The following is a 27,225-nucleotide window of genomic DNA, read 5'->3' on the forward strand; positions in this document are numbered from 1 at the left end:
TGACAGCCTGATAATTACAGCTTTTTCAGGAGCTGGGGTCAAGTGCCTCAATGAAAGGCCAGAGGATGGGATGGTGTGCAGAGGGTCCTAATTGAGAGGTTTCCACGGAAACGAGAACAGCTGGGGTTAAAATTAAGGGCCCGGTTACCGTGGTTATGTGTTAGGGTCCCCTGTATTTGTGTACACTCCTCACATTCTTTGCCCCTGCCCCTTTCATTCCCTCACTTTTTGTCTTTCTCCCTCTGCCTCGTCTTTTCCCATCCACTGACCTCATCGTCTAAGTGTTTTTCTTCCTCTTCATCTTCGTCTCTCTCTCACGACCCTATAGATGCCTTGCTCTTTCTCGCTGGCTCGCATAAACACACCTTCTCCTAACCCTCTTTTGCCATCTCTCGTTCATTCTCTGCTCTGTAAGTGTGAAGCAAAGCAAGGCACTAACATAGCCAGGGTTTGAGGTTTGATGCACTCCAGACAGGAAAAGTCGTGGAATTTGAGACAATAGGATAGAAATAAAGTTGTATATTTTTTTTTATCCATGCTAGCAGCTAGCATTTAAGAGAGTTTTACACTCTTAGTCTCATTTTGATTCTGCCTCACTGATTCAAGTTTTGAATAAATAAAATAAATGGTCGATATCCACATGAGAGATTCATTTTAATATAATTATTTTGCGAATATCTGGTATTTGTCTCTTTTCCATTCAGCTAGAAACCAAACACGATTAACAGAAGAGAAAAGAAGAACATTCTTAAGTCCTGGAAGTGATCCAACTGAGCCACATTGGAAATTCTTGGGTTATAAGTTCAATTCTCTGTCTTCTTTATTTCTGTTTCCCTTGTCACTCCTTGCTCTGCTGTCTACTGTCCTCCCACATGTTTTTATTATTCTTCTTTCTTTCACTCTTGCCTGTCTTCAGTCTGGCTCCTGTTTGTCTAATGTTTTTGTTCCTCTTGGACTTTGATCTTGTATCTGTCCTTATCTCACCCTCTTTGTCCGAGCTCACGAGGTAAAAGACAAATTTCCCCCCACTTGTTTAGTGTTTTCAAGTTGCGTGTCAATTCATCTCAATTAAAATAAAATGTTTCTTCTTTCCACTCATTCATCCTCCTTGTCTCTTTTTGTTTGTAACCCCTTCTCTTTCTCTAGCTCTCTGTGTCCTTCCCTCTCCTGCTCATCAACCTGTGATTAACTAAGGCCCTAAAACCAAAAGAGTTGGATGAAGCTTCTCTTTTCTCACGGGGTCATAAATCTATCGCTCTTTCTCCTTCCCTCTTTCCAAGTGTGTCCCCTCCCTCCTTTCCCACCATCCATCCATGCAGGGCTTCTCTGTGCCATTCTGGGTGACAGCTTTTACACTCTTCTTCCTCTGTTTCTCCTCCTAGGGAAGTATTCTGTGTGTGTTTGTTGTTTTTCCTGTACACATGAAGGACCAAATTTAAGCAGCAATTTCAGGGTGACGACTTGAAAGGTGTCTCTAAAAACTGTGTGATAAGATTACCTAGGTGACTTGCTGACACTGGTGTCAACACACACACACACACACATGCACACAAACATGATCCTCGCCCTTTGCCCTGAGGGTGGCTCTGACCGGGCAGTTAATGCTCCAGAGGTCAGCATCACTGTTTTCATGCAGCTCTTGAGCCTGATGGCTGAGAATGAGGGATCGACAGAGTCAGGTCACAGAGGTCAGGTTTCCTGCTTCCAGCCAGTCACTGTGTATTTATACTGCACACAAAACCAAACCAAACTCCGTCATGTAAGAAATCTGCCATGACTATGTATATTTCATATCCAAACCAGAAAACCTACATCATGGTGGTGGTTGGGGTGGATGGATGGGCCTGTAAAGCCTGTGACTCTGCGGTTTGCATCCTGTGTCCCATCAACAGTCAGTGTTTGTTTCCTTTAACCAGTAAAGGAATATGATGATATTGCCCCACTATGAATATAGTGTTCATGTTACAAAGTAAACTACTGGCCAACCCAGTGCTTGCCGAGTGATGATGATGATGATGATGTTGTGTTTTAGCAAAAGTTGCAGCCAGAACTTTTTTGCTGGAGTCAACAGAGTGGTCCATTTAAATGAATAAGTGCGCTGTGTTTTTTCATGCAGGGCTACTGTTGTTTTTTTTGCAAGTCAGTGTTTAGCCAAGTCACACTTGTGAGTAGCTATTTTTGTGCTGTTATAGCTTATATTATAAGGCAGGCATCTTCTTGATATCAAATGTTATATGCTAAAATGATCTATTTTTGGTGTATGCCAGTTCAAGTCTTTGTTCTTTTCTTTTTATTATGCAGGGTGAGAGAAAGGACAGGGGTAATTGGGCTTTGTTTCCTGAAAACAAAAGCTTTGCCACTGCAGTGTGTGTGTGTGTGTGTGTGTGTGTGTGTGTGTGTGTGTGTGTGTTTCTGTATTCTTGCAAGTGTGGGCTCAGAAACCTTTACGGTTTTCTCAGCCAAATAATTTTAATTTGGTATGCAGGAATTCAGGCTTCCAGAAACAAAGTTGCTCTCTTGACACTTTTGGACTGAGCAGCAGCAGCAAGGCCTGCGACCCAGTTTGACTCCCAAAGTTCAAATGTACAGTACTTGCCTGAAGAGTTGTCTCATTTCTCTCTCATGGCTTCATCTCGCCACTCAGAAAAATAATTTCCTGAAACACAGCTGACTAGAATATGGCTTTGGATGCTTTTGGTTTATTAAATCACTCTTCGCAGGGTGAGAAGGAACGTGAATGTGATTTTCACTCCGTCAACCTGTGTTTAATGAACACAGATTAGAGCTGTCAAGGAAGGAAGCTTTTACAAGATGCATGTTATCTCTTTGAGCTACCAGTTGAGGTATTGACTGGGAAACTTTATCTCTAAGCTGACCTTAAGTCGGTCTCTAGATGGGTCAAATTCCCACTTTTCATCACTTGTACTGACATCTCCTAAGTAATTAGCTGGCCACCCCTGTGTTTTGTGTTTTGTGTATGTCTGTATCTGTGTGTGTCCTCAAGTCAACTCCTGTTAATCCACCCTTGATAGTTTATTTGGGGGCCACACTCATCCTCTATCCTCTCCTGTTCCATCCTCCTCTCCTGTCCTCTAATCTCTTAATGGCATCTCGGGGTATCACTGTTTGTCTGTCTCTCTTGTCTGTCTGTGTGCCTGTCTGATGACTCCTGGCTCTGTTCCTGTCTGCTCTTTGGAACGGGTGTAGCGATCCGCTTAGTTCTCCCGTCAAAACATAACTTACTTAACTGTCAGCAGTAACAGCACTGGGAGCCTTTTGATGTATTCATCCCACTGAAAGAGACCACAGTAGGTAACAGGCTGGACGTGGAGCTCTCTGCCAAACTGGATAAAACAAGTTACCCACTTAACACTGGCTGTCTATCGCCTACATGCTGGGGAATAACTTAACACGATAGATAATATATATGAAATATATATATATAACATATTCTTTTTTTTTTAGATGTTTTACCCTTGTATTGGACAGCTGATAGAGATGTAGAGATAAAGGAAGAGAGAGAGGCTGGAATCAAACTGTGGACGTTATATGATATGCATTCTGCTGTTAAGTTAACTGGACTGTCAGTGAGGCCTCGATGAGGTCCAGTGATCATGATGTCCTGCTCCTCGCTGTGTGATTAGCCATGCCTGAATAGCTAACAGTCTGAGGTTGATTGCTTATGCGTGTTTGACCCAGGGATGCCAAATCCATTTGTCTGGATAGAGCTAAACTGTGAATGTGTGTGTGTATGTAGATGTTTGACTGACTATGTGCTCATCTTGTACTGAACATTAAACAATTGGGTTTATAATTACTTTCCTTGCTGGGATTTTTTATTCCCCCCCCCCCCCCCCCCCCCCCCCCCCCCATGTTGTCCTCCTCCTGTATGGTTACTTATAATACCAGTAAATTGATGCAGACCAAAGTTAACAGACTGAAAAGTTTGGACACCACAAGCCAAGTCCAGAGAAAAAAAATAAAGAAGAGTACTGGACCTGGATATAAGTGTGAGACAAAACCTTCTTTAGGAGTTTTGAGCTGAGTAAGATGTTTAGAAATCAATAATGCAACACTGAAGGCAAACTGAATGTGCTCCTCTGTAACTGGACCCAGTCTGCCCCCTAACTGCCGAGTTTGATACTGCAGGGGAGCTGTGTGTCTCTGAGTTTGGATGCAGTGTGGCTCCAACTTTCCCTGCAGACTATATATCAACTATTTATCATTTTACTGCAAACAGAATTACATCTCCATCACCCTGCTGTTTCAGGATCCAGAAAACATTTCACAGTGTGTAGTTCAGTGGCTGAGCACCAGACAGCCAGGTGCCTCACTGTATTGAGCGTACTGCTGATGGAAATAGTTTGTCAAAACATGTACAAGTATTTGCTTCCTCTCATGTACATCTGTGGTGTTATGTCTGAAACCTCCTGGTACTTTTGTCTGAATGGTTCAGCCCCAGAATGGCAGGTCAGGACTCTGGCGGCCGGCTCATCCAGACAGGAAGTGTTTTTGCTGCATTTCACCAATGGAGAGGTCAGAGGTCACACAGCTGCCAGGGAACAGTGTGGGAGGCTGGCAGGCAGTGGTGATGTTTCACGCTCACAACACATGCAGCTGTGTGATGGAGTCTCAGAATAGCTTTTTTTATTCATAAACAAAAGCACTGAGTTACATTACAGCAACTCTTAATCTCGCTGCCTGATTCAGAACCAGAACTGTATCTGTTCAGAAAACTGCAATATAATTTCCTGATGGCAGAAAATGACGAGGCATAAGATTTTACCTTATTCTCAACACAGAACATCACAGCTTTGTCAGTTTCTTTGTAATGATGCTTAAAAGATTGATCGTTACAGTTTGTGGAAGATGCTTGCACAGGTAGAAGCTGGTATTAATGCAGAGGTGATTGAGTACAGGCAGATGAGACTTTGTCAGAGGAACTGCAGGGATGGAGAGAGGAGGATATGGAAAGTCCTAATTTTTATTGTAGCCAGTTGGACATGAAAGTCCAAGGTTAGAGGATTCATCACTCTGATGTGAATGTCCTTTTCCTCATCCTGCTCTTCCTCCCTTCTGCCCTCCATCAACATATTTTTTTCCCCGTTTCCTCCTGCAATTGGCATGGTCCTTACACAGCAGGGGTTCTGGGTAACTTCTCATGTTAAATAAAAATGAGTATTGTTTGAAGAGTTTGATACCAGTGCCAGCACGGTACCTGAGGTTCAGTGCCAATACCAAACCCTTTTTTCTGTTAAACAAAATAAGAATCAGTGTTTAATTTTGTCTCAACAAAAAGTACTATAATTTAAATCAGGAAATACATAATTGAAGAATGAGTAAACAAGACTAAGAATCTGACCAAGCATTCAGACTAGCTTTCAGTACTTGAGTTTTCTTTTAATCTTTGAAGATTTATACACAGCCCTAATGTTAAAACGTTTGTAAATGTAGGTGCAGTATGAACACAAAGGTTCCTGCCACCATCAACTCACCTGATGTCCTTCAGACAGACAGGTGCTGGACATGTGTCCTTTATATAATTAAGATGAAAATAAAGAGACAAAATGAGAAAGAAAACAAATGAGATCATTACACGTTTTTATGACGACACTTTGCAGCCAGTTCAATTCTGTTCTACATAGCAGCATGTGTGAACATTGTTCTTTGTGTGGTCAGCCTGCAGGTTATTTTCATATGCTGATACCGTTTATGGCTCGGCCTGAACTCATCTCTGTGTGTGTGTTACAGTACTATCATGTAGCAGCAATTCTGTGCATAAAGGTAATATACAAGTATATTTCTGGATGTATGTGTGTGTGTTTGCTTACTTCTTTGTGTGTGTGTCAGGGTGACCTTGCTGGCAACCTGGCTATCTTTATGAAGGATGCTGACTGGGAGAATTGTGCCATACTGGGGGAGGGAGAGACCTGCTGCTGCATTAAACATGCAAGAAAGATACATGCAAGCAAATAAAAGCATCATCTAGACAAGACATATGCAAAATAATTTAATACCCTCCTCTGGTCAGTGAGACTAAATGTTTATGCTTTGATGGTTAGCATCAGATTAATTATATTATGCTAATATAGTGAAAGCAGAGACTGTACACAACAGTCACAAAAGGCTGTGTGTGTGTCTTTCTCTCTTTCTTGGTGTGTGTGGCAGTGAGTGTGAGATTTCTCTCTCTGATATCTGAATGAAAAGGGTCATTCACTTCCCAACACAAACAGCCGATACAACACCAAGCCTTACAATAACACTGTAGTTTCTCTCCCCTTCTCCCACCATGCTTCCCACACTCTCTTTTACATCTTTTTTCTCGCCCCTCCATCTTTCTTCTTCTCTTTCCTCCCTCTTGTATTGAGCTTATACTGTAGTCTGACATCATCCCCAGGCTTTGTCAAGCCCTGGTTGCATCTGTGTGCGTGTGTGTGTGTGTGTGTGTGTGTGTGTGTATGTATGTGTGTGTGTGCGGTTAACGTTTCCAGACACAGCATTTTCTGTAGAGGGGGGACATGCGATTGGACACCTGACCTCTTGACCCTGAAAGCTGACATACACACATGCACAGAGGCACATACGTACACAACCGCAGCCTATAATTCAGCCAGTGTACCATGTGGGCGTCTGTGAATGTGGGAGGATGAAATATACTGACTAAATATCCTTTTACATGTAAATGATTTGTGTTTTTGAAGGTGTAAAGGCCAAGCAAAAAGTCTTAAATTCTGAGAAATTCTGTGCAGGTTGTGTGGTTGTATAATATTTTGAGGTGAAAATGTGAGCTCAAAAGAGGAGTTTTGTGTGTTCAGGGGTGATGAAACACTTGATAATGATGTGAAATGCGCTAGAAATATTTTAATAATATGAATATATATAAACTTAATGAAAACGTATTAGAAATCAGAAAACATTTTGAGGAATGTGGTAAAACCATAAAGTAAATAAATAACTCAGTATGAAGTCGCTATCAGAGATTGGTGATTTTAGGATGCTAAATGTGACACTGGTCCTGCTGTCAGTGGTTTGAGGGTTAAGTCGTGCAGCCCAACACACACATGTTGGTCTCTTCTGCCCCACAGTGGCAGCATCACACTCTTTACCACAAGAGACACGTGGTTGCTAAATTTCCTTTTCAGCCTCCTCTCACTTTTGATACCGTTTCTTTTTTCCCCTCTTTCCATCTGTCAATCAGAGTTTGTCATTTGGATTTTTGTGTGCTTTTATTGCACTCTTTCATTCTGACTCTCTCCTGTTTCTCCTCTTTAGTTATCAATGCATGCACAGAGATCTCTTTTTTGTTGTTTTGGGAGTTAAAGAATTTGCTGATTTTAGGACAGAAAGGACTCTGAGAAGCAGAGAGCAGAACCACATATCCCACTACCCAAGACTTGCAACACTGTAGACTGCTCCCTTTAATTATTTTACATTTAGAAAAGTACAAAGTTTTGAGCCTGAGTTGGCTCTTCATCAGGTATAGAGGTAATTTTAGGACAGGAAGGGTAATGTTCTGTTGCAATGGGAAATTACTAACTGAGCCTCAGTGGATAAACAGCTGGCATCAGGATCACATCTCCCATTACCTCATGTTATCTGGTAATTGTGGTGATTAGGAAATGACTAATAGGAAAGAACCTCATTACTTTCCTCTCTATATATCCACCAGGATGGCCTTTATTAATTCTATGTGACCAAAGTGCTGCTGTATTACCATCTTATCAGATTATTGTTGTTCAGAGTGAAAAACTTGTTTTTAAATTAATGTATTATCGTTGAAAATCAGCATTCAGCAGCAGCACTTGAATTAAAATGAACACAGCAGTCGGTGAAGTTTGGAGCCGAGGTTTCTCTCCTGACAGCAATGAAATGTCGTCAGATTGATTGTGGTTGTGTATTGTTTGTGTGAAGGTTGCTAGGACTGAAATGTCAGTGGCTTTTCAGAGCTGAGTTGATAACTTGACCACACACACACACACACACACACACACACACACACACACACAATTCTCTGCGAGGTGAGAATAACTCTAGGACCTCCTGTCTTCCAGTCTGCAGCCTGAATCATGCTGAATCACGCTGTAATGTCTCGGTGTCTAACATACACACATGCACACACGCACACACGCACACACACACACACACACACACACACACACACACACACACACACACACACACACACATACACATACGCGCGCTATGATCACCTTGGTTTGATCACCCCTTCTGTCTGAAGCTTTTGAACACACCATCACAGTCAGCAGACATCATTCAAAGATAGCTGCTCATAAATATCACGGCCAGGATGCATTTCTCATGCATAGCAACGGAGGTAAACACACACACACTCCTCCCTAACACACAAATACACACATTGTCCACAAAATGCTGCCAACATGCATACACACTGAAAAGAGGATCACATACGAATGCAACATGTATGCATTCAAGTAATGTAAAATGTTGGTGCATTATGCTGATATACTGTACTAATATAAAAAGACTTAAGCATGTCACACACAGGAAGACGAGCATGTGGGTATCTCCCATGTGGTTTCCTTCAGAGAGTGAGGCAACCACACAAATACACACATACACACACATTTCCGTCCGTTTAGTCCCATTTCATTTATTTACTGGTTTTCTAACGGTGCTGTGAGCAACGGCTACAGTCTGGTGGCTTGTTTCAGGGGAATGGAATTCACTGTTAGAGTGTTAGAGAGCGAGCGAGATTGAGAGGGAGAGAGTGAGAAAGAGAGAGAGAAAGAGAGGCATGGGGGGAAAGAGGGAGGGCATCTGAATGGAGAGAGGAACTCAGAGAAGTTATTAGCTGCAGTAGTTATGTGCTGAAAGTAGAGAGATGCTGGAGAAAGGACGGGAAGATCTTTTTTTTTGCCTTGTGTCAAAACAGAAGAAGTGAAAGGAGAAGAAGGATCCTGATTCTATTGACAGCTGACATTTAGAAACCTACTTTAAAATCTCTCCTTTTATGGACACCGCTAGTTTTAGGACTTTACCTGGTAACCTGCAGTCGGTGAAGTTACAGTAACTTTTGTTTTTGGACTTTTTTGGATGTTTATTGTGAGCTTGTGGAGTTACCTGAAACACCTGAAGCAGAGCAACAGTTAGTGAGACAAGATGGACTTAACAGACCCTACAGTCATAACGCCCATCCTGGTGGTGACTTTTCACTTCTTGACAGCAGCTGGATTTTGGTTTTACTGTCGCCGTCGTAGACGGACACCCATTTTTGAACAAGGTAAACTAACTTTTAATGTTACTGTCCAGCTGCTGCTGAGAGGGAAGGATAGGCTAAACATTTTTCTTCCTTTTTCCTTTTTTATTGCTCATCTCTCCTCTGTCACTGCTATGATTTTTCTCTTCTTTATAGAGAGAAGGGGAAGATTTGACTGCATGTGCTTCCTGTTTAGGCTCCACCCCTTTTGCTGTGTAATTTTTGTGATGGACAACTGCACTCATCTGTTGGCATGTCAGTGTCTTCATGTAAATCATTGCCTTTAGCATTTAGCACATCATCTGTGTGGCTTTTAATAGGCTAATGGAGTAGTTTGCATTGTAGTTAGCATGATGCTAAAGCTTTCCTATCTTGCAGTCACCTCATGGTTCCTATTTTAGTTTGAGTGGAATGTAAAGCGGCTTGTGCCATAAAGAGCATATAGGTTTCTCCTGTTTCATCTCCCGTTACAGTGAGACACTGTTTTTAATGCTTTTGTGATACAGGACTTGATTGCTGTATCTCATCTGCTTTTGCTGCACGAGTCAGTGGAGCAGAATCTTCCATATTTGGCTCTTTGTAGAGAAAGGCTGTTAAGTGTCATGGACTATTGAATCATATAGTCACATCCATGTAATTCAACCTGGAGATTGCAGCTTGTGTGTGTCTTTGGCTGCTTACGTGGCCATCTATGTCTTATTTTTATAACTACATGCTCTACACCAAACAACAAGCTGCTGTGCTGCCAGTAAGCTGCTAAGTTTAGTCATATGTCTAATTATGCATAGCTAATGGTAAACACTGATGTAACACCATGTTTTTGGAGCATTAAACACATTCCAGTTGGCTTTTGATATTTAGCTTTAGTGCTAATACTCTTTTAAAGCCTGATACAAATATTCATTATGTAACAGCCTCTTGTATCTAAACCATTTTGACATGATGTTTATACTGACCTTTATACCTTTGCTCAGTAGCTGTTGGTAATGCAGTGTTGGATCAAATCCAGTGTCTCCAACAGTAACACTGGAAAAACCAAGCCGTATCTGAGGTTAGTCCTCAGTGATAGATGCGGCATTTTGTTCGGGACATCTAATTTTAGTGATTGGCTTGGATTCACCAGGGGAGACATATTTGTTGTGACATAACAGTGCAGATCAATGAGGTTGATCAATATTGAGAGGGCAGCGGATGCAACAGTGATGGTAACAGAGACAAGGGGGCAGTGAGAGGGAGAAAATGTTGAGGAAAAGACCACCAAAGAAAATAGTACAGATATGAAGCAAACTAGAGAAGGAAACAAGGAGACAGGAAAGGGGACAAGTATATTTATGGGGGAAACATAAATGAAATTACCCTTTAGTGATAATAAAATGATACTTTAGACCAAAATATGGCAAAAAAAAATCCTAATACAAAACAGGAGCCTTACAGTACATGCTGTCCACTTACAGTCAGTTGAGGGTGCTGTGCCCATTACGCTTCCATCACTAATGGATTAGGAAGCTGTACCACTGTGGGTGCCTGTCCAGAATCCTTTTTTAACGTGAAACTCTTTGATGTTTTCATTTGAGGTAGATTAGAATTTAACTTTAACTTAGAAATAGTTAAAACGTGTGTGACTCTCATAATGTGTATATGGTATCAGGGACGTATCCATGTGAGTGCTTCTGAAACCAGAGTGAGGCAGGACTTGACTCAACCGTCAAACTTGACTTTCATGTTTACTTGCTTGTTTGAACTTGTCTCTAGGTTCTAAATGAGCTACTGATGTGTAACACAGATGCAGTGTGTGTGTGTGTGTGTGTGTGTGTGTCACATTGCGTGATGCTGTCGTCCCGACCTTATTTTCTTCTCATCACCGGAAACAGAGCCTGTCACAGTGGTAGGCCAAGCACGGTAGGGTGTGTGTGTGTGTGTGTGTGTGTGTGTGAGTGTACACGATGTGGTTTGAGTTGACACAACATGTAAATCATGGCGGTTTACACTTTCTTCGATATTGCTAAGCCTTGTACTTAACCGAGCTCTCTGAGTTTAGCACGCAGTGTAGCCTGTCCAGTAATATAATCAATAGATTTAAGTTAAAATACACAACAGAGGGTTCTGCTGATTATAATTATAACTTGCTTATAAAAACAGTGGACCTTGTAAGATACTTGTTGTATTAAACATTACATTTCTGAGACAATGAAAAACAAATTCCACTAACTACCAAAAAGGGCCAGAAAAATGTCTCTGATCCAACAAATACACTGGAATGAAAGTAGAGGCCAGGTCTTTATTTATATGTGGGTCAGCAATAAAACCACCCCGAATCAACTTCATTTATTAACGTGGACTTTGGATTTGCTCTCATTCATGTTGATGACCTAATACATAAATGTCTTGTATGTAATGAATCTATGACATGAGGTTATTGGCTTCATTTAAGCCCTCAGGTGTTCTCCTTTGTGGCCACAGGAGGGCAGATTGAACTAATCTTAATCTGATGACAGGTCTTGAGGCTAACTAGGCTAACTGGACAGCTGGTTAGTGAGTAATTGGGACATATTAGCTACCAAAAAGCGAGAGAGAAAGTTTGGATATATAAGATTGAATACTGGACTTTTGACAACATCTAAAATCTCCCACTAAAACTCCTCCAGTCAGCTGATTTGCTGACCTAGAGTGGGCTTGATCTGCTTTACAAGCATTTAGCATTCAATGTTCGTAGCTCAGAGGGAAAAATGGGATAAAAAGCGGCAGGAAAGGAAGAATGAAATGGAAAAAAAGAGGGAAGGAGGCTGCTGCCAACCTTAGAGTGTCACCACAGAGGAGGAGGATAAATGAGCCCTGGGAGCCAGCCTGGCTGAGACAGAACCAGAAAAAGAAAGGAAAATGAAAGAAGGGAAGATGCCATGATGGACTAACAGAGGAAAAGGAGGACACTTGGAAACTCCCACTTAATTTTGATTGAATCACAAGAGGAGAAAGCCAGAACACCCGAAGACAGGGCAACAGAGTGGGAGCGCGAGGGAGATTAGAGTTGATAACAGGGGAGAAGGAGGGAGCGAGGGATAAGCGCGCTGTGTGGTATTAGAGGCGTAAGCTCCGTCTGGTATTTTTAGTGTGGATGGTCCCTTAGCGATGGAAAGAGGAGAGATTCACTGTGAAGGCACGGAGGAAAGAAAGACTCTGATGGCAAGAGGGAGCAAAAAAGAAGAGGAACTAATAGAAGGAGGGATGGAGATAAAGGAGTGACGTCGCTGGTGGAGGAAACAGAGGGAGAGGAGGAGGAGGAGGAGGAGGAGCTTGTCTTACTCGGTCTGAGCTTGTTGTGACTGTATTAGTGTGTGAATCACTGTCTCGCCTGCTCAGGTGTGTCTGTTCTGTATGTGACTATAGAGAGTACACCTGCGCTGCTGCTGTCATATCAGCCTTTGCTCTAATGACGTCCATCCTCACTTCCTGACTCCTGGCCAGGTCACATGCCCTCCTGAGGACTGTTGTTTGACTCAGAGGCTGTAGCCGAGCTTCTAGCCTGTGCAGACTCATTGCTTCCACATTGCTGATTCTTGACTCAGTCTTTTTTTTTTAAACATGACAGAGCAGAAATTATTCAACACTGCGTTGGCGCTGTCTGGGACGGCAGAGCTATTTTGAGAGACAACAAGGAAGAAGGGAAGGCAGAGAGAGGTTTCATACAAATATGAGTCCAGGCTGTCAGCTGAAAGGAACCAGGATAGTGCAGTTTCTGTCCATGATTGGATGATGTGTTCAGCACCAGGCAGTGTGTGTTAAAGGCTGCTAGAGGACTCTTGTTCACTGCTCTCTGCTTATTGTGTCTGCTTGAAAAGCACAAGTCTGTACTGAAGCTAAAAATATGACCGTGGATGTTCTTCATTATGTACGCCCTCATCTAATGTGCACGTGCACTAATGAGATGAGTGGCTCTGCTTGGGATGGTTTTCCTTTCAATATTAAATTAAACAACGTCACAAGTCCACCAGGCCTCTCTTGAGACTAAAGTCCATCCCAGCCCAAGTCACAGTCTCTCCCTCTTGATTTCTTCAGAAAGCTACAGAGCTCGCATTGCTAGGAGCAGAAAAGCCTCAGGACTGTCGACCCTTTTATAAAAGAAACCTGGGAAGTTTGTGTTTTACTATCAAGGAAAGGAAACTTGAGAAAGGGAGCAGGAGGAAAGGCAAGGAAATGGAGATATCAGGGAGCTGCTGCATCTGGCTTTTGTCAACTTGAGGAGTGTATGTTTGCATAGTGTGGCAGAACAAGCCATACTTGTATATTTTTGAATGCTTTTGCTTTTTTGTGGTATGTTAAGAGGAATAAAGAGTGGATTACATCACCCCAAATGGATATGTCTGGGGCATGTCTCATTTTTTGTCAGAATTGCTTTTAAGACTCTCTGCAGGATACATATAAACTGTCTCTGACTCCTTTGAACAACAATATACTTCCTCCAGCTCTGCTCTGTGACAAAAACAGAAAACAGCATCTAAATATGGATTAACTCAACATCTACTGTCCTTTACAGGCAGTCAACTAAAAAAGAGAAAATAAAAAAAGCAATTTGTCCCTCTGGATTGTACATGTCAGCAAGGAGAGCTGCTTACCTATGCAGAGAGGGAGAGGAGCTGTAGAAGGAAAACAGAGGAAAGATAAACAGAGCAAGCACCCCTGCAGCTCTGCAGAGCCACCGTCAGCTGCAGTCTGAGTACAGACCGTCTGTTGTGGCCTGAAAACAGAGAGCGAGCGAGTAAGAGAACGAGTGACAGAGAGAGAGAGAGAGAGAAAGAGATAGAGTGCCACTGCCTGGTGAGGAAGTAGAACTGAGTAAACACGGAGGGAGGGAGGGAGGCCGTCCTTTTGGGACTGAGGGTGAGGAGCTGACGCTGACTTTGACACACGTGTGAGAGCAACTGCTATTGGGGAAAGACTGAGAGGGACAGAGGGAGAAGGCCTGCCAACAGAGGCTGACATGGCAGCTACCACATGGATCAAGGAGAGAGGGAACGGGTGAACCACAGATTAAACCAAGAGAAGAGCAGAGACTCTGATAGAGAAACTGGTAGGACCTGCCGGTGCTCTCCTGGTGGCTCACCCTGCTGCTTTCTCATTTGGATACGTGGAGGCAGCTTGTTGCCAAAGACGTCTTATAGCTATAATTATCTGACTTCTTGTCTTGGATTATGCACCGTTAGCTTCAGATGAAGCTCTGATTAGAGGAGGACGAAAACGCACAAGCTGTGGACGATGTGGCCTGACTACAGGAATGAATGTCATCTCAACGCTCACCTGTACTCGCTCATGTGCTGTGCAGGTCAGTGTGTGTCCCAACATGTGTGTACCAGTGTGTGTACATGCCCATAGAGTAGCTGTACCACGTTTGCCCTCGTTGTTTACATGCTGTCAGTGTGCAGAGTGGCTCCTGTCAGCACGTGTTTCACTGTGTGTTTGAACAGTTCCTGGTTGTGCTCACACCGGTGACAACAGTTAAATGTGCTAAATGTGGTTTCTATTAATCATTGTGGGTGTCAGGGCAAAGGGCGAGACATCAGTGTGTGTGTGATGTGTTCAGACAGCGTGGAAGGGGGTGTGTACATCTCAACAATGCTCTCCTCTGTAGATGAATGAACGCCTTTCCGTGGCTGTCACTGGCATACCTCGACTCATCTCATGTTTGGTTTTGTAAAAATAATAATGTTTAATAATCACACTTGATGGATTTATGACCTCATTACCACACCTTCAGTACATGAGGCTTCACAGGCTCAGTGATGAGTTGGCGCAGTGTGGTTGTGTGTGTGTGTGTGATCTAATAACAGGTAAAAGCCTTAGTGTTTCCTCTTGGCTAACTAGCTCAGCTACCCAGGCAGGTTTTGGAAGCAAGGCGTGTTGCAGTGGTGAAACTATTTTGCAAGAGCATGTTGAAATATGTGTTCTTTGCCTTGGGGCTTGCCCTCTATGTAAACTCCTCAATGTGTCACCGTGTGTGTGTGTGTACAGTATATGTGTGTGTGTTGAGTTTTATCCAGTTGAGATATTTGACCTACTAAATCCTAAATCGAATTTCCTCTTTGGAAATCCTTTCTACTTTTGGAGCGCAACAGTTGAAGGTGTCAGGGCTGTTTAGAGGTTCTCTGGAAATCTGCGAGTGTGTATGTTTGCATAGGTGTGGGTGAGAGAGACAGACAGACAGAAAGACAAGAAGATCTTTGAAGGAGGAAGTGATACCGTCTAGCTCTCCACATGGCTGCTCTTCTTCACAGCTTCTCCATGGCAACTGATAAACAGCTGGCAGGAAGGGAGGTACCTGCAGCCGGCTGTTTTCTGATTGGCCAGAAGTGAATCTGTTTGACAAACTGGAGGGAAAATACTCTTCTGTGACTGAGATGTTGAGTGTGTGAGAAACAAAAGCATCTTATCATGGTTTTATTTTACACAGATTTTCAACTACTGGAGTGAATATTTTCACTGATATGAAATAATTAAATATTGACATTGTGTTTGATGTGTAGTAACAGCTGAAATTAACATTGTGATCCTGAAAAGATCCTAGAAAAGTGGGAAACACTACATACATTTTTGATTGTTCTCAGGTTTTTTGTGCTGACAGCCAGGGACATGAGTAAAGGAGTAATGACGTTAAATGTGATCAGAATCAGTTTTGGCTTTATTTTGATGTTTTCTTTGTCCTTCAGAGCTATATTTCTATTTCTGCAGATATGTTATGGGTTTTCTTCTGTATAGATGTTAGCAAATGATGTCTTGTTGTATGTTTGATATTTAATGTATTGTCATGTCTTGTAGGGCCACAAGTAATGATTGGGGGACGATCAATTAACCGCTTGGACTATAAAATATCAAAAAAGTGAAAAATATCCATCACAAATTCCTAAAGTCCACGGCGATGTCTTCACATTTTGTTTTGTCGACAGAAAGTCAAAAACACAAGGTTGATACATTGGTAGGCTTATATAGGTTTACTGTTTTGGGAACGTGCAGTATCACTTGAAAGGATGTTTAACTATCCCTCCAGCAGGAAGTATGATATTTAACAGAATGGCGGGAAGGGACAAGGAGACGGGGTCTGTGTTTTCTCCCAGACAGACTGATACGAGCACAGAGAGGCTGGATAGGAAGAGAGGCTCCGTTAGTGTGGAGGAAGAGGAGGTGCTGTTGGTGGTGGTGAGGGGGGATGATAACACAGTTGTGGCTCAGCATCAGGCTCTATTCCTGGCCTGGCTGCCTCACTCCTCTGGCCTGTGGAGGACGCAGGCTGGAGCTCTGCCTGGCTGCAGGTCACGCTTAAGTTAGAGACTGTACAGAAACTGAGAGAAAGGTCAGACCTTCAGACAGTAAACTGAACTAAAGGAGGGATCTTTTAGATTAGAAACAGAAAATAATTAACATGCAGGCACTCTTTTTTCAAGTCAAGCTAACAAATGAGATTTGAGCTTCATTGGTACAACCTCAGTTTACTCACGATGATGTCATCTATGTAAAACATGATAAAGATAGCTGTTCAAGAGGTCATGTTTGTAGATATAGAGGTTCTTGTCAACATGACCTTGAGTTGTTGTCCATGAACTCAAAGAACCGTCAGTTTGTTAACCAAGTGTTTGCCTTTACGTCAGCTTTTATACTGTTTTACATTACGACTGAATAAGATAAGAAACACGTAGTAATTGAAGAACACTGAGTGATCTTAGAGGTGTTGTTGTGTGTGTAATCCAGTCACATTTGGTTGTGTGTTGGAGTGTCTTTTATTGAGTTAATGAAATGAAAGTATGTGTGTGTTAACAAAAAGGCTTGAGTAATCCAATACAAAATGTGTGTGTGAGGAAAGAACTGCAACTTTCCTGTAGAAACTCTCTCAAATTGTTATTCACAAATCAATACAAATACAGAAGTCCATGTGGGGGCTGTTCATCCCACTGCTTTGATCCTTGGAGCTGGATTTGTGATTTGTGATCTGTGTGTGTGTGTGTGTATTTGTGTGTGTGTGATGTCTTCATCTACATAAAACAGTGGAATAATCACGCTGGCTGCAGCAGCCATGCTGGATTTGGATTATGTAATTAACCTCCCTTCTCTCTCTTTGTTTCTTTCCCTTCAGATGAGCGGGACAGGGTGCAGAAGAAAACCTTCACAAAATGGGTCAACAAGCATCTCATCAAGGTGTGTGAGTTCAGCTGGTTTGCAATGTTCTTGTTTTGGCTTTGTGGAAACGCTTTTAGAGTCATTCTATATGCTGAAGGTTTGGTCTTTAATTATAACTGTCATCTTGTCTCTTATCTTCAATAGAAATTAAAACAAAAAGTCATATAATCCTATATTACATGCATATATCATACAAAACTATGTTGTGTCATCCTACATATAAAATTAATATATATATAACCTCCTGTACCTTCTCAGATAACATTTATTTGAAAATCAATGAAGTGAAAAGTCTCAGGTTGTAAAGAGCTGAACTGTACGTCTTAAATCTAGCGGAAAAAACAAACAAACCTCGAGGTGTCCTGGTAACCTGGCTGGGATTCATTTTATTGCCTGACTCATTCCTACTGCTGCTATATAATAAGGCAATCAACTGAGCACTATAAGAAATCAATGTTTTTGAAAAGTACATCAGCTCCATCTTCTCAGGTATCTGTTAGCGTAATTTTTAGTCATATAAGCTTCATAAAACGGTTGATTTGTATTTGTGATGTAGACCCTCCTATCTGTCACATGTCTCCTGCTATCTGGCATGAAATTGTGTAATTATTTTTAGAAGAACTCTTCCTACTGGTCTGTTTCTTCTCTGTCCACTTCTCCGAGCTGAGATGGCGTGGTGTCATGTGTTCCGTGTGCGATCACTGTTAATGTGGCCTTCTCTGAGCAGCAGACTGCACTGCTGCATCGATAGACGAGCATCTGTCCGGATCACTCCACCTGTTTGCTTTATCACTGTTAGTAACGGCTCCCTCCGTCCAACCGTGTTAACACTTCAATCATGTTTATCAACGGGAGCAAAGTGGTGAATTAACTAAATGTCAGTCATTAATGAATATTTGACAACAGTTGTGAAATGTTTATTGGAATGTAGATAAATTAATTATTGATAGTCTGGATCCTGAACATGATTGTTGCTTTTGAAGGCATCAATAAAGAAACAGCTGAATGAATTAAATCTGAATGAGCAACTGCATAAAGTCCCGATTGCGGGCTGTTTAAAAACATTCACCTAAATAAGGTCTGCAGTTCTTCCAGGAAACAATGCATGATAATACCTGACAGCCCTCAAATCACATCAGTGAAAATGCTGCATGCTGAGTCAAACACTTGAAGTAGAGGACAATAGATTGTTTTTCCTGAAGGAAACGAAGCGAAAGGGAAACATTGATTTATTATCTCTGTTATAACTATAACCTATTGACAGATAAGTGTCTCCTTTGTAGAGCCTTTGCTGTCTACATGTGTGCATACTGTCACATCTGCACACACAGATACATACATGCCATGTCTATCTCATCCATAAAGGACAGTATGTATACCATGTGGAGAATTCAGGATATTTCTGTCACATGTGACCCCATAACTCTGGAGCGACAGTCGTCACAGTGAATGTAGAATGTAACTCTATATCAGCTGGCAGTGCCAGACCAACCGCTGACTGTGAATGTAGGTCAGAGATGGAGAGTGAGAGCAGCAGGAGAGATGGGATGATTTTTCAGTGCTGGAAATGCAACTCCCATTAATTTGTAATGGGATGTTGTTGCTGGTTTAATGCTTTTGTGTGGGCTTTCTATTTCATGAGAGCAGAGCTGGAATGATTAGTTGATTAATTGATTTGAAGTCGATTGAGTGAATAATTTAATTTTATTGGAAACAATTTTGATATTTGATAAATGGTTTAGGCCATTTTCTTAAACAAAAATTCTGAAGATTTTCTGGTTCCAGCCTCTCAAATGTGAATATTAGCTGATTTTCTTTGTAGGTTTGACCAAACAAACAAAATATCAAATTGAGTATGCCAAATAGTCAATATTTTTAGACATTATATATAGATATAGACCAGATTATTAATAGATTTATCTGTTTTGTTTAATTATATATTGAATATCTTTTTTGTGTGTGTTTTGGAGTATTGGTTAGACAAAACAAGCTTTTCAAAGACAGACCAAATGATTCATCAAATTTGTGGAAAAAAAATACCTGACAGATTAATGATAATGAAAATAATTGTTTGCTGCAGCCCTAATTGAGAGTGAGAGAAACTGAGAAAATTAGAAATTATGAAACACCTTTAAACAACCCACATTAACAGACGTGCCAAAAAGAGACACAAAAAGTCGGCCCAGACAGTGGCTCCAGGTTGTGTAATGCACCATGAACAACTGCTGTTCTCTTACACTTTGTCTCTCTTCTTTTTATTCAACAACACACTCGCTCATTCACACTGACACACTGCCAGACATTACATTAGCACAGAGGTCATCTAGAGTTAGGGATCTAGAGTTATTAAAGAGTGCGTTGTCCTTTACTGCCGTAGTGAGACGGGAAGATGAGAGGACACATAGAGGGATGGGTGGAAGGAGATGGACAGGGCAACATGACATGAAAACGTGGATAGCATATGAAAGAAGAGAAACAACCCTTATCACATCTGTTGAAATATCTGCTGCTGCTGGATGAAAAAGTGTTGCTAAAGATGTAATATTTCAAATGGCGATCATGTCCCAACACTGTTCTTGAATAGAGAGTGGGGTGAAATAGTTGTGTGTTCGACATCAGCTATTGACTCTAAGCCAGGACTGTTGATTCTACAAGCCTCCACCCTGTCAGGAGGGATTCAGAGGCAAACACAGACAGAGAAAACAGAACTAAGGCTAAGAGGGAGAAAATATTCAGAAAGAAAGACGGAGACAAAGAGAAGGGACGTGAAAGAAAAGATAAAGAGACAGAAAAGAGAGGCAGACAAAGACAGACAGGTGTCCTCTGCCCTCAGCTTCTTACTGGGTGACATTATTGCCTTGTTTCCTGTTTGCTCTGTGTGTGTGTGTCAGGCGTGTAGGGTGTTAACAGGTGTATATGTGTGTATACAGTGCAAACACGGCCCAATATAAACACTGGCCTCCAAGCTACCTGCTGGCATGCAGTGACACACTTTGACCCTGCAGGATGTTGACAGAGTGAGCACAAATCTGGTAGCTGTGGATTAAGAAGTTAGGAGGAGGCAAGAGGTTTTTCACAAAGATGAAGAACTGTTAGCTGCACTGCAGCTCAGAGGGCTAACAAGCAGTTTAACCACATGCAATCTGTCTGTCGTTGTTTTTATGTGTTATTTGCAGGGAAAATGAGCAAGAGCAGCAAAAGCTACACAGCAACCAGGCTTGAGACAACAAACACGTCAACAAATGTTGCTGTTAACACGGACTTTCATAATTGAATATGCATCAGGCCTAATAGATTGTCAAGCACTGTTTGTAACACAAGAACTTAAAATGTTCTCATGTTCATTAAGCACTGTGCTGTGTTTAAAGTTTGATCATAGCAACCATAAAACACACACCATAAGCTTAAATCTAGGGCTGTAATAATTATGTTCATTATCAGTTAGTGAGGAGTATTTTTTGGATTATTGATTAGAAAAAGGCCTATTAAAGTACAATGTTTAGATTTCAAGATGATGGTTCAAATAGCTTGTTTTGTCTGAGAATCAGTCTAAAACCTCCAAATGATCAGTTTCATATCCAATAACACATAAAATAAAACAGCAAATCTTCACAACTGAGAAGCTGTAACTAGGAGCGAATGATTAATCTTATTAACATTGTTGACGATTCAGGCAGAAAGGGATCAACCTTCATCAGAACTGAGTGAAATGTTGCATATGATTTTTAGCATTGTTTTGACCTGTGTGAAGCACCAGATACAGTGTGTGGGGTTTACCAGATCAGGCAAATCACATTACATTAAGTCACATTACATTAGGCAGCATGTCGATCCCAGAGACACATCCTTAATTGGCATCATTCATTCAGCCATCCTGCTATAGTTGTCAAACCCTATTTATACAACATGTGACCAAAAAAATATTTGAAGCTATTTTAGCTGATAAAAGCTGTTGATATTATTTCCAAATTAAGTCTGACCCAGATTTGTGTTCAGTACTTCAGAGCAGTGCTGTTGCTGTAGCCCAGGTGCTGTCAGCCTGTGGTCCTTAACATGACCTCCATGTGACAAAGGCATCTGACAGCTGCCGTCACTGCACATCACACACAGCTGGCTGTGTGAGCAGCATCCCTTAAGACACATACATGTGCACAAAAATATCCTGTTCATGAAAAAAACATCACAAAACAATGATATACAGATCCAGCTGGGTGTTATATAGCACACACCGACGTCTCCCAAAACTAAACTTTGTTGTATTTTTAAGTCATCACACACTAGAGTCTACTGTAGACAAGGTTTTTGATGTGTTGTGTCATGCAGTGGGACCTTCTGGTGGGCCCCCTTTGTACGCACATGTTAACATAAACAAAAATATACATCTAAATTTGATGTTTGACGTAGTATATGTACACCAAGCAGCTCAGAAAAAAGAAAAACAAATCGTTTAAAACATTGTGCCAGTTTTCCATACTGTACTAAACTGTAAGCAAGTAAATGTTTTGTACTTACTTAGTTTATCTACTGAGGAAGGAGCAATTATTATTATAACAACTATCACAGACAGCTACTGTGTCCAGATAAATGACTGGAAATTAGTAGAATACGTTTTTTTCGGGGGGGTTGATTTTGTTTCAAATCACAGGCTGGGCTTCCAGTAAGCTGGTACTAAACACGTCATGGACAGAGAGGATCCGCTCATTCAGGCTGACTTGGAACCGTTGGCCCACTCTGACACATTGAGACACAATTAGACAAAAACAGCACCTCATTTCCAGTCAGTGTCGGATACACTATTTCTTCCTGCCATCTAATTAACACTTGCTCCATCAGCTCCCCTCTGCTGATGGAGAAAAAGAGGCAGCAACAGGAGGGTGAGAGTGTGACACAGATGAGCGAGAAAGAGGAAAAAAGATGGGGAAAGTAAGAAAAGGGGTTATTGAGGACAAGTGGAGGGGTGTTTTTACTTTTATAGCTGCAGTTTTAAGCCAAAGACAATTTTAGCTCTGATCTCAACCTCAAGAGAGGCTGCATGTCCTGCTTTAAAAATAGGCAAATATAAAGTTTTAGAGCATTTTTTTTACAGAGGTGTAAGGAATGGTTGTTTTATTTTAATTAATATTTTGTAATGACTGTAATTCATGACTTTAGTTGGAGTGAAGACCTCTTCAGTTTACTCTTGTGACTGTCTCGCCCTCTTCTGGTGAAATGTGGTAGTACAGTTTCTTGTCCTCAGGCCAGGACTGCAGCAAAACTTTATCAGTGCAGGTGCAGCGTGAAACAGAAAAATCACTGTAATGCAGGTAGACGTGTGCCCTTGGTTACCTCGGTGGATCTGCATTTTTAGAAGCAACAATTTTGAAGCACTTTGGGTGTGAACTTTGTTGCATGCCCTCCTCCCTCTCTGTCCACTGCCAGCTTTCCGATGAAGAAAAATACCTATACCTAAAAATACCTACCTATAGCTATTTTATGGTACTTTATATTCTTCTTTTACAAAGTGATGAATTGGAAATAAGTCTAGATAGAAGAGGAGCTAGCAAGAGCCTTTTTTTAGTCCCATCTTATTCAATTGTTCTCAACTCTTAAGCATTGATTTCACCATCTTTCATCATCTTTTATTCTTTCTCATTAACTTCAATCACATCACATGTGCCAATCAGTGAAAAGTTTTGCATTAAAGGCATAATACAGTTTGTTTGTGAGTATTTCAAACAGTTGTAGTGAAAATAAGGTCTCAAACAATCTCAAGCAGTAAACAATAAATAAAATTAGCCCATAATAAAACAATATAGATTTAGTATTTGTGTCTTCTCCTCTTTCTGCTCAGTTCTCATAATGCTTTACTCCTGATCCATTATTCCCTCTCTGTTCAGCCTCGAGCAGTCTCTGTCTGTCTGTCTGTCTGTCTGTCTCACCGAGTGTCCCACTTTCAAACAAAACAAGCACTGATGCCGATCAGGCTGCTGAGTCACAGTGTCAGCAGCGGTTGCTGCGGGTGACAATTGTGGAGGCAATGTCATGGCAACGGAGACAAGAGGCCACAGCTGGTGCCTCATCTCTGTTGGCCCGGCTACCGCTGTCACCAGCCCTGTCAGCTGAGGGGCAATCAGCTTGGCAGATGTCAATAGTGTTGAGTCAACAGAGGGATGATTAGAGTGTGGAATTAACTTTTTCTCATTCTGTTTTTCTCTATCCTTCCCCATTCCTGCTCCCTCCCCCCTGCCTTCTCTCTTCTTTTGTTGCATTCCTTCTCCTTCCTTCCTTTTCCTACCTCCTTTCTCAGGTGAGGAAGCACATCACAGACCTATATGAGGACCTGAGGGATGGACACAACCTGATTTCCTTGCTAGAGGTCCTCTCTGGAGTAACCCTGGTATGGATTTTTATCTCTCTCTCACACACACACACACACACACACACCTGCACAAGCACATGATTATTTTCTCACTTATTATCACACTTTAATATCCATCACACACTCCTCCTCTTCATCACACACCCCGTCATCCTCAGTTCAAACCATCATAGTGCTGTGAATGTTACACTCTGTTGAAACTTTTCCAGCTTGAAGGTGACTCTCTACTCCAGGCCGACACACTGTTAACGCCAAAGTTGAACAACCAGGCAGTTTTAGATCACCAGGATGTCCAGTAAACAGTAATGCTCTCTTCAGCATGATGATGTAAGAGCCGTCGTCCTAATGCTGACAGACAGACAGACAGACAGACAGACAGGCCTAAATGTGACGCAGGCTGGTTTAGTTGCAGACAGGTACACTAACAGAAACAGACTGCTGACTCTGGTCTGCCTGAGTACACACACAATCACACAGAGGACGCAGTGCTCCTTTCTGACCCTGACCTCTAAGCCATGATCTGTGAGAGAGTTCAACTGAGAGTTCAACTTACTTTGACAGTGTTGAGGTGTTTGTTTTTTTGTTTTTTTGCAGTTACGGTACTTTTGTCCCTTTTTTTTCATTTGGTCCTGCCCTCTTTCATTCTGTCCTCTTTCTTATCCTACATCTCTTCTTCCTCTTCTTCTCTTTCGACCCCCCCCCCCCCTCCCGTTACCATAGCAACAGAAGAGCGGCCCTTCATCAAAAAGGGCATACGCCTCGCGGGCCCCCCCTCTCATCTTGCTCGGAGGGGAGGATGAGGAGGAGGAAGGAGCTCAGGGAGTATGTTCGAATGAAACCCCCTCCCCCTCCACCGCCATCGCTCACTGTGTCACTTCTGACCTCTGACCCCTCAGCTTTACCCTCTGCCCCATAGGTGGAGCTGTGAGGCTGCATGAGAGTGCTGTGCCACTGATTTCTGACCGACATACTGGGCTGCACATGACACCATACAATGCTGTGTTTCTGTGTGACACTACATCATTTCTGTTGGGTGACAGCATCATAACATCCGTTTTGATGGTTTCCGTGTTTTAAGTATGTGTTCCTCTGTGAGTAGACAGACAGACAGAAATGAAAGTTATCAGCCTTTAAAAGCAAGGCTATGTTTGAAAAGGTAGAACGATTTGAAGTTTTCACCCAACAATGCTCTACGAGTAGTTTGCATGAATTGTGCACAATCAAATGTAGCTTATATATATACACTCAGTGGCCACTTTATTAGGTACACCTTTGAAATCTAATGCAATCCAATACAACAGCTTAGCCATAAATTATACCTTTACAAAAATAATAAAGTTCAGTTTTGATTGTATTAATGTAACTATATGTTTGAGGTGTTTCTAATGGTTTGCCCACCCCCATTGACAAGCATGAGAGGGGTCGAATATTATTATGCAACACTACCACCTTTAATTAACACTTCTCTGACAGTGTCAACAAAAACTGATTATTAACTTCCTAAATGTAGATTTAGTGGCAGATCTGTTTTGTAAATGCAAATATAATATTTATTGAGGATATTGAAAGGTCAGGACTGAAAAACATATTAGTGAAATAGTAATGTGAATAGTCACAGTGACAAAAAAGTAAATTTCAATTAAAAGTATTTTCCTCTGAACATATTGACTTGGTTTTCCTCAGATTAATTATTAGACCTGTTAACACATGCAGTAGTCCAGTACAACGGGAGCACAGAACAAATAAAACATGAAATGGCACATACTGTGTGTCAGCTCACTTAATGTAAACAAATTAAGAGCTTACACAAACACATACACCACCCTCTCCTCTCTCCCCCTCTCCTCTCCTCTCTCCTCCTCTCCTCTCCTCTCTCCCCCTCTCCTCTCCTCTCCTCTCTCCTCCTCTCCTCTCCTCTCTCCTCCTCTCCTCTCCTCTCCTCTCCTCTCCTCTCTCCTCCTCTCCTCTCCTCTCTCCTCTCTCCTCCTCTCCTCTCTCCCCCTCTCCTCTCTCCTCCTCTCCTCACCTCTCTCCTCCTCTCCTCTCTCCCCCTCTCCTTTCTCCTCCTCTCCTCTCCTCTCTCCTCCTCTCCTCTCTCCTCCTCTCCTCTCTCCCCCTCTCCTCTCTCCTCCTCTCCTCTCCTCTCTCCTCCTCTCCTCTCTCCTCCTCTCCTCTCTCCCCCTCTCCTCTCCTCTCCTCTCTCCTCTCCAGTATTGCTGATGTGATGACTAATGCTGAGTGTACCTTTTCTTTACCAGCACAGTGTGAACCCACATCTGCATCCTGCACTCATGTAGTCATTGCAGCAAGAGTGTGTGTGTGTGTGTGTGTGTGTGTGTGTGTGTGTGTGTGGTTTTCTCTCATTCTTTCTCTTAAACTATATCTTTCCTCTCTAAACTGTAAACTGGACGTCTGTTTGTTGGTGATGAATAATGAAAAGGTGAAAATGGTTTGATATGAAGTTTGCCTTTGTCATTTTAAACCAGCATGGTTTGGGTCTGGTTTGCTCCTGAGTTTCGGCATGTCTTTAACAGCTCCTGTTGAAGACAGCGCCCCCCAGAGGACCATTTCATGTCAATACAACTGCACTGAGTTTTTACTTTACTGCGCTGTGGATTGAATTCAGCTTTATTTGCACTCACTGCTGCCTCCTGTGTTTGTGCCACTAAAACCGATTTGAGTTTATATGAATTTGCTGACTCTCTTCGTTGTTTTTTGTCTCTCCTTTCTTTTCTTTCCAGCCCAGAGAAAAGGGGCGAATGAGATTTCATCGACTGCAGAATGTCCAAATAGCGCTGGACTTCCTCAAACAGAGACAGGTATGCACACAAATAGACAGACATAATGTGTATATTCAAAACATGGATTTTCCTATCAGATGCTTTAGTGCACACAGTACAAACGATTTGAGTTCTAAGATCACCAAAAATCTGGTTTGTTTCTTCATGAAGATGGGTTGGGATGGGATGGATTATATAATTGGCTTGAATAGGATCACATTTCTCAATTACCAGTGAACAAGATTCACTTTTTCTCACAAGTAGCTTGTTAATTCAGCAACAGTCGACACTTTTGCTGATTTATTATCCCTTGAGTCAAAGGACATCAGAACAGTTCCAGATCTGTTGCTGTAATCTGTGAATTTAGCCAAAGGTGATGAAAGTTTCTGTGCTCGTTATTTACCTTATGTGGTGTCCACAAGGATTATGAACCATTAAAATATCTTAATATAAGTATCAGTCCAGCCTGGAGTGAGTACAGGCTTTAGTTCATATTGCTGTGTAAGGAATTCCAAGTATTAGCAGTTGCTTACTATTACAGTCAATGTCAGCATCTTTCTGTGTGTACCCATAAATGCTTGTATTCTAGGGTTGTTTCCCTTAAGCCACACTCACACCACAGCCACACTCTCTTTGTTTGATCATTTGTGTGAAAGCCATTTGTAAGCTTCTCCTCATGTAATTTAAAG

The 27,225-nt window shown here is 41.8% G+C and overlaps 1 protein-coding gene across 1 annotated transcript in view; it reads left to right on the forward strand.

Annotated features, from left to right (window-relative positions):
* The window catches only part of macf1a (microtubule actin crosslinking factor 1a), a 208,790-nt gene that overhangs the window by 62,997 nt on the left and 118,568 nt on the right, over nucleotides 1–27,225 (forward strand). The window contains exons 2-4 of the mRNA XM_070921294.1: nucleotides 17,355–17,416; nucleotides 23,685–23,774; nucleotides 26,498–26,575. Coding sequence (XP_070777395.1) covers nucleotides 17,355–17,416; nucleotides 23,685–23,774; nucleotides 26,498–26,575 — 230 coding nt within the window. The remainder of the gene's footprint in view (nucleotides 1–17,354; nucleotides 17,417–23,684; nucleotides 23,775–26,497; nucleotides 26,576–27,225) is intronic.

Source organism: Enoplosus armatus, chromosome 16 (assembly GCF_043641665.1).
Source record: "Enoplosus armatus isolate fEnoArm2 chromosome 16, fEnoArm2.hap1, whole genome shotgun sequence".
NCBI classification, from domain to species: Eukaryota; Metazoa; Chordata; class Actinopteri; order Centrarchiformes; family Enoplosidae; genus Enoplosus; species Enoplosus armatus.